Raw genomic sequence first — 5,748 nt, 5'->3', positions numbered from 1 at the left:
TTAAAAAGCCTTGTCGATTAGTTCTTATGTTCTTTCCAGTTAAACATTGCATGTTCCAATTAAAAAGCTTAAACTTCATTAATGAAGAGTTTAAACTCCATTAATGATCTGACTAAACAAAACCATGTGATCAGTTAAAAGCTTAAATTAAACTCCATTGATAGCCATTAAAAAGATCTGAAGCTTTGAATTTGAAAATCGAATTTTGCGAAATTATTGGATTGGATGTTGTTACAAATAATTAAGAATATCTTTTAGAATTTATATCTCAAATTTTAGGAAATTTGGTGAAAATTCGAGTTGTTATTTGTTAGAATTTTAGAGTTAAACTCGAAGAGGAAGACATAAATAAATTGTATGCAATTGTATATTGGTTGTGCAAATAACATACAAAATATAAACCATTAACATAATTACATGCAAGGTGCATATAAGTTGTACGTGTGTTGAGTGAATTATAGCAAAAAATTGTGTAAAAATTATATATAAATCGTACCTACGTTATGGCTTTTGACCGAATTCTGTACAACTAAAAAGTTGTATATAAATTATAATTTTTGATCGAATTTTGTAAAACAATTCTAGTTGTAAATAAAAAAAACCTAGCAAAACATAGTAAATATTACCCATCTATAAGAAAAAACCGCCTTTTTATATGTGATCAGTTAAAATAACATATGAGATGGAATGATGGATAGATTAGATATTTGTAGGATCATTTCTCCCGGTCAAAAAGATCAGTTTTTTGTTAAAATATGGTTCTAGTACTCTTTTTCATTGCCCATTTAAAAACAATTTGAAATAAGATGTTCTAGAAAGGTCTATCATGCTATGCACATGTATCCGTTTCCAATTTCTTAAGTAATGGGCACCACTTGGGGCATCATCATCATCATCATGATCCAGGGAAAAAGATTAAACCCCATTAAAGAAAATCGCCAAAATATGAAAGAGATCGTGATAGAGAAAAATCCCAAGATGGCTCTTCTTCTAGTAAATCCAAGATTTTTGAAGAAGAACAACCAGATGCCGGAAGGGATGAGCTTTTAGCTGTTTTGGGCTATAAGGTTAAATCTTCAGATCTGGCTAAAGTTGCGCAACAACTTGAACAACTTGAGATGGCTATGTGTACAACATTACAAGATGGAATTTCTCATCTTTCTACTGATACAGTTCACAAGAATCCTTCTCAAATCGGAACATTCAAAGTAGTTGGAAAAAACTGATAAAGTAATTTTTGGTAGAAGTTTAAATGAACAATAATGGCACCTACAAAAAAATTACAGCATAAAATCGGAAAGGAGATAAGAAAAAAATTTACCAAGCTAGTTGAGAAGATGAACTAAAATTACAAAAGAGTGAAGGAGATGAAAGTGAGAAGATACAGCGACTTACAGAGTAAATGAGATAAAGTCTCTGGGCAATGTAGATGAAGTGACCGAAAAATGGGAGTTGGGGTTTTGATAGAGTAACTTTTCTAGAATAGTATAGATGTATTCTATGTTTTCATACGTCCATTGGTTTAACATTCTTAGTAGAAAATCAAAAAATAATATTGAAATATATAATAAAATAAGAGGGTATAATGATAAATATACCCTTGGTTTACCAACTTCTCATTTCTATATAATAGAAACATTATAACCTAGTGGTCCTGACATAACTTTACAATTATGTAGCCAGGTCCGAAAAAATTCGATTTTCTAGATCTTCTACTGCGAATTTTTTATGATATTTTATTTTTTGCATGCAATCAACTTAAATCGATCATATATTCCTATGGCAACTACAAAATACAAATCAACCACAATACAACTCCAAAAAAAAACGAAAAAAATATTCCTCTTCCCCAAGTTTCAAAGAGCAGAAAGCAAAAATGAAAATTGATAGCATTTGCTGCTACAATTCAAGATTTGACATAGAAATTGACAAGGACATCAACGTATACAAAGATTGTTGGAAAACAAGTAAGAAAAAGCATTAAAAAAATTCAGTTTTAGTTTTAACTGCATAGGTGTATTATAGCCTGTTTGGCCAAGCTTCTCAAGAGGCCAAAAGTGTCTTTTTTCCAAAAAACACTTTTTTTTTCTTAACTTGAGGTGTTTGGCCAAGCTTTTTTAGGTAAAAAAAGTGATTTTGGGAAGAAGTAGAAACAGTTTCTGAGAAGCAGCAAAAGTAGCTTCTTCCCGAAAGCAAAAGCAATTTTGACTTTTTTTCTTACCAATAATACCCTTAACAAAATATAGTATATACCAAAATAACTGTTAAACCTAATACTTAGGATATTAATGTATAAATATTTCTTATTATTTTTAGGATAACTTTCTAATATATAGTGACTTTAGGGGTGAATGATTTTATATTTGTTGAATTATTTTTAATATAATTAACTTATATTAAAAGAATTAAGTACTTTTAAATTTTATTTACATATTTTACTTAAATAAAATGAAAAGATTTAATTATTGCATGTAATAGCAAATTTTTTAGATTATTTATTTACTTATAATATTAACTATTAAGTAAATATATTCATGTCTTTATTCGTAATTTGATACTTAAAAGCACTTTCTGAAAAGTTTGGCCAAACACAAATTATTGCTCAAAAGTGCTTTTCAGAGTGATTAACCAAACACAAACTACTTCTCTCCAAAAGTACTTTTTTCAAAAGCACTTTTAAAAAAATACTTCTCAAAATAAGCTGATTTCTCTAGCTTGGCCAAACAGGCTATTAAATGTTTAATGATGTATAATTTTGTATCAACTTGTATACGAAATATAGTCCCATATTTAATAATGCATGAACTCTTTTTTCTGTATCGAGGATCATCAAAATAAGCAATAATACTATTTCAACAGAAAATACCACTTACGGGGATTTCAATCGAGAAATCTGAACAAAGCTCATTTTAGTAGAAAAAGATCTTTTATGTAGCTCAACTCATAGAGAGTTTTGTCACTTGGTCTGAACCCATTTCTTCTATTCCTATGATTGTTCAGTGATGGGTGCAATTATCAGGGGCACGCTCTGCCACTGAGCTAATAGCCCATCGTGCGAGCATCCTATTAGAGATACTTCGATTGTTAATACGATGTATAAGGCCGCTACTACAAAGAGTATTACACCCTTATCAACGTCCGACTTCTCAATGACCGAATGAGAGAGGTTTTTACCGTTTTCTCTTCTCTCCAACACTCTCAGATTGATCACCTTGACCATCTCGGTAAAACAGATCAAACTTATTATTACTAAATGATTTGAACTATTTCAAAGACCCGACATGTATTTTTTTTTTTGCATGGGCTCATAGTCTGCCTTTTTTTTTCTTGACAGAAAAAAATAAGGAAGCATAATGAATCACTTAGTGTCCACCCATTGTCAATCTACTTTCCGGCCTCATATGACAATAAAAAACTAGAGTATTTCTTTCATCGATGGATGAAGAATCGTGAACATAATAATTTTTTGACGCTATATCCTGGCAGTATCCTTATGAAACTATTTTGGATCTTTCCTGAAACATAATTTATAATCAAATCTAAAAGAACCCAGAATAAACCATCGGGAAGTGATTCAGGTACTAGTACATCGAAGCCTTAAGAGAGCCGCTGGACTCCATACAAGGATTTACAAAGCACCCAAGTACTCTTTTATGAATATTTCTCGCACTTCGTCATTAAATTTGTAAAATTATGACCAATTTCATATTTGGCAATCCCGCCAAGATCTCCTCGTTAGTTAGGGGAAGAATCCGCCCGAATCGAGTTGTTTGAGGAACATATCGAGAGAATTGGAATCCCCTAAGAAGAGTTAGAATGATAGTTCATGCCCCTTGGGTGGTACCAAATAAATGACTACTCACCTCCTTCCTCGACTGTAGTTCATGAGGAGGCATCATCTACTGAAGCAAATCCAACTTTTCCTATTATAGCTCATAATTCATCACCACTAAATTCTGATACAGCCCAAGAGCTCAGGAGGTCTAGTAGACCAAGCAGACCTCCTGTATGGTTGCAAGATTATGTCACTAAACCAGTAACTCATACCTATCCCTATCATATCTCATCATATGTAACCTACTCCAAATTGACGACACCTTATTAGCATCTACTGGAACTTCACTCAGTTATTCCTAAACCTAAGTCCTTTAAAGAGGCTGTCTCAGATCCCAACTGGGTGCAGGTTATGAAGCAAGAAGTAGCAACTCTTGAAGATAACAATACCTGGACCATTGTCGACATACCTCCTGGCAAGTCTCCTATTGGGTACAAATGGATTTTTAAGGTCAAGTACAGGGCTTTAGGTGAAGTTGAAAGGTATAAGGCCAGGTTGGTGGCCAAAGGGTACATCCAGAAAGAAGGGCTTGACTACACTGAGACCTTCTCCTTAGTGGCAAAAATGGTCACTGTGAGGTCTGTTATAGCTCAAGCTGCCTCTCTGAATTGGCAGATTTACCAAATAGATGTACACAATTCATTCCTCAATGGCGATCTTCTTGAGGAAGTGTATATGCAAATTCCCGAAGGCTTTTGCAGACAGAGGGAGACTCAGAAGTTCTGCAAACTCCAAAAGTCACTGTATGGGATTAAACATACCCCAAGATAGTGGAATATGAAGTTAACAGAAGCTCTAGTGGAGATGGAATTCCAACAAAGTCACTTTGACTATTTTCTCTTCACTAGAAAAGCAAAGTGTGACAAAGTTGTAATCTTAGTCTATGTGGATTATTTGATCATCACATGCAACGATCCTAGTCAATTAAACCAAACAAGATATGGCCTACAGACTTGGCTCAAAATGAAGGACCTTGGGGAGGTGAAGTTCTTTTTGGGCATTGAATTTGCTAGGTCCAAAGAAGAGATAGTAATGAATCAGAGGAAGTATGCTATGGAGATGATTTCTGAGTCTGGCCTAAGTGGAGCAAGGCCTGCTGGCACTCCTCTTGAAATGAACCAAAAATTAAAATCAGCAGACTACGACAGTTGGATGAAAACTAATGCAACAGATGCGGTGTTGAAAGATCCTAGTAGTTATCAAAGGATGGTAGGGAGGTTGCTGTACCTCACCATGACCAGACCTGACCTTGCTTTTGCAGTACAGGCCCTTAGCCAATTTTATACACTATCCAAAAGTGTCACATATAGAAGCAGCCTTTAGGGTGGTAAGATACATCAAGGCTGAGCCTAGGTTAGGTCTCCTGATGCCTACTAATAGCACAAACAAACTTAGAGCCTACCGTGACTCAGACTGGAGAGCTTTCCTGCAAACCAGAAGATCAGACACTGCTATTTAGTAAAGTTTGGAGATGCATTGATATCATGGAAGTCCAAGAAACAAGAGACAATTTCTAGGAGCTCAGCAGAAGCAGAATTCAGAAGCATGGCTGCATGTGCTGCAGAAGTAACTTGGCTAGTAGGACTCTTTGGAGAGCTTGGAGTGAAGATTGAACTACCTGTTGAGCTACTCTGTGATAGTAAGGCTGCAATTTAGATTGCAGCCAACCCAATCTTTCACGAAAGAACAAAACATATATACATAGATTGTCACTTTGTGAGGGAAAAAATATTACAAAGAGTAATGAAGACTAAACACATATCTACAAAAGAGCAATTGGCTGATCTCCTGACTAAGAGCCTGGGCAAGCTACAACATGACTATCTACCTAGAAGTTTAGAAGTGAAGAACATGTTCAAGCCATCAACTTGAGGGGGAGTGTTGAAGATGAGTTAGTTGGAAAGCAAGTTGTG

The 5,748-nt window shown here is 34.6% G+C and overlaps 1 protein-coding gene and 1 long non-coding RNA gene across 2 annotated transcripts; one reads left to right on the top strand and one right to left on the bottom strand.

Annotated features, from left to right (window-relative positions):
- Window positions 1-718: 718 nt before the first annotated feature.
- Window positions 719-1,567, bottom strand: LOC104096419 (uncharacterized). Its single transcript, XR_686318.4, has 2 exons — window positions 1,396-1,567; window positions 719-1,269 (listed from the first exon to the last, which is right to left on the bottom strand). It is a non-coding gene; the product is annotated as an uncharacterized lncRNA (long non-coding RNA).
- A 3,231-nt stretch (window positions 1,568-4,798) lies between these two features.
- Window positions 4,799-5,491, top strand: LOC138909175 (uncharacterized mitochondrial protein AtMg00810-like). Its single transcript, XM_070200361.1, has 3 exons — window positions 4,799-5,044; window positions 5,097-5,162; window positions 5,273-5,491. The coding sequence occupies exons 1-3, from the start codon at window positions 4,799-4,801 to the stop codon at window positions 5,489-5,491; spliced, it is 531 nt and encodes a 176-aa protein (XP_070056462.1).
- Window positions 5,492-5,748: the final 257 nt, after the last annotated feature.

The sequence above is a fragment of the Nicotiana tomentosiformis genome, chromosome 1, assembly GCF_000390325.3.
Source record: "Nicotiana tomentosiformis chromosome 1, ASM39032v3, whole genome shotgun sequence".
Lineage (NCBI taxonomy): Eukaryota > Viridiplantae > Streptophyta > Magnoliopsida > Solanales > Solanaceae > Nicotiana > Nicotiana tomentosiformis.
The sequence above is the reverse complement of the archived record's forward strand: the minus strand, read 5'-3'. Positions and strand labels throughout refer to the sequence as shown.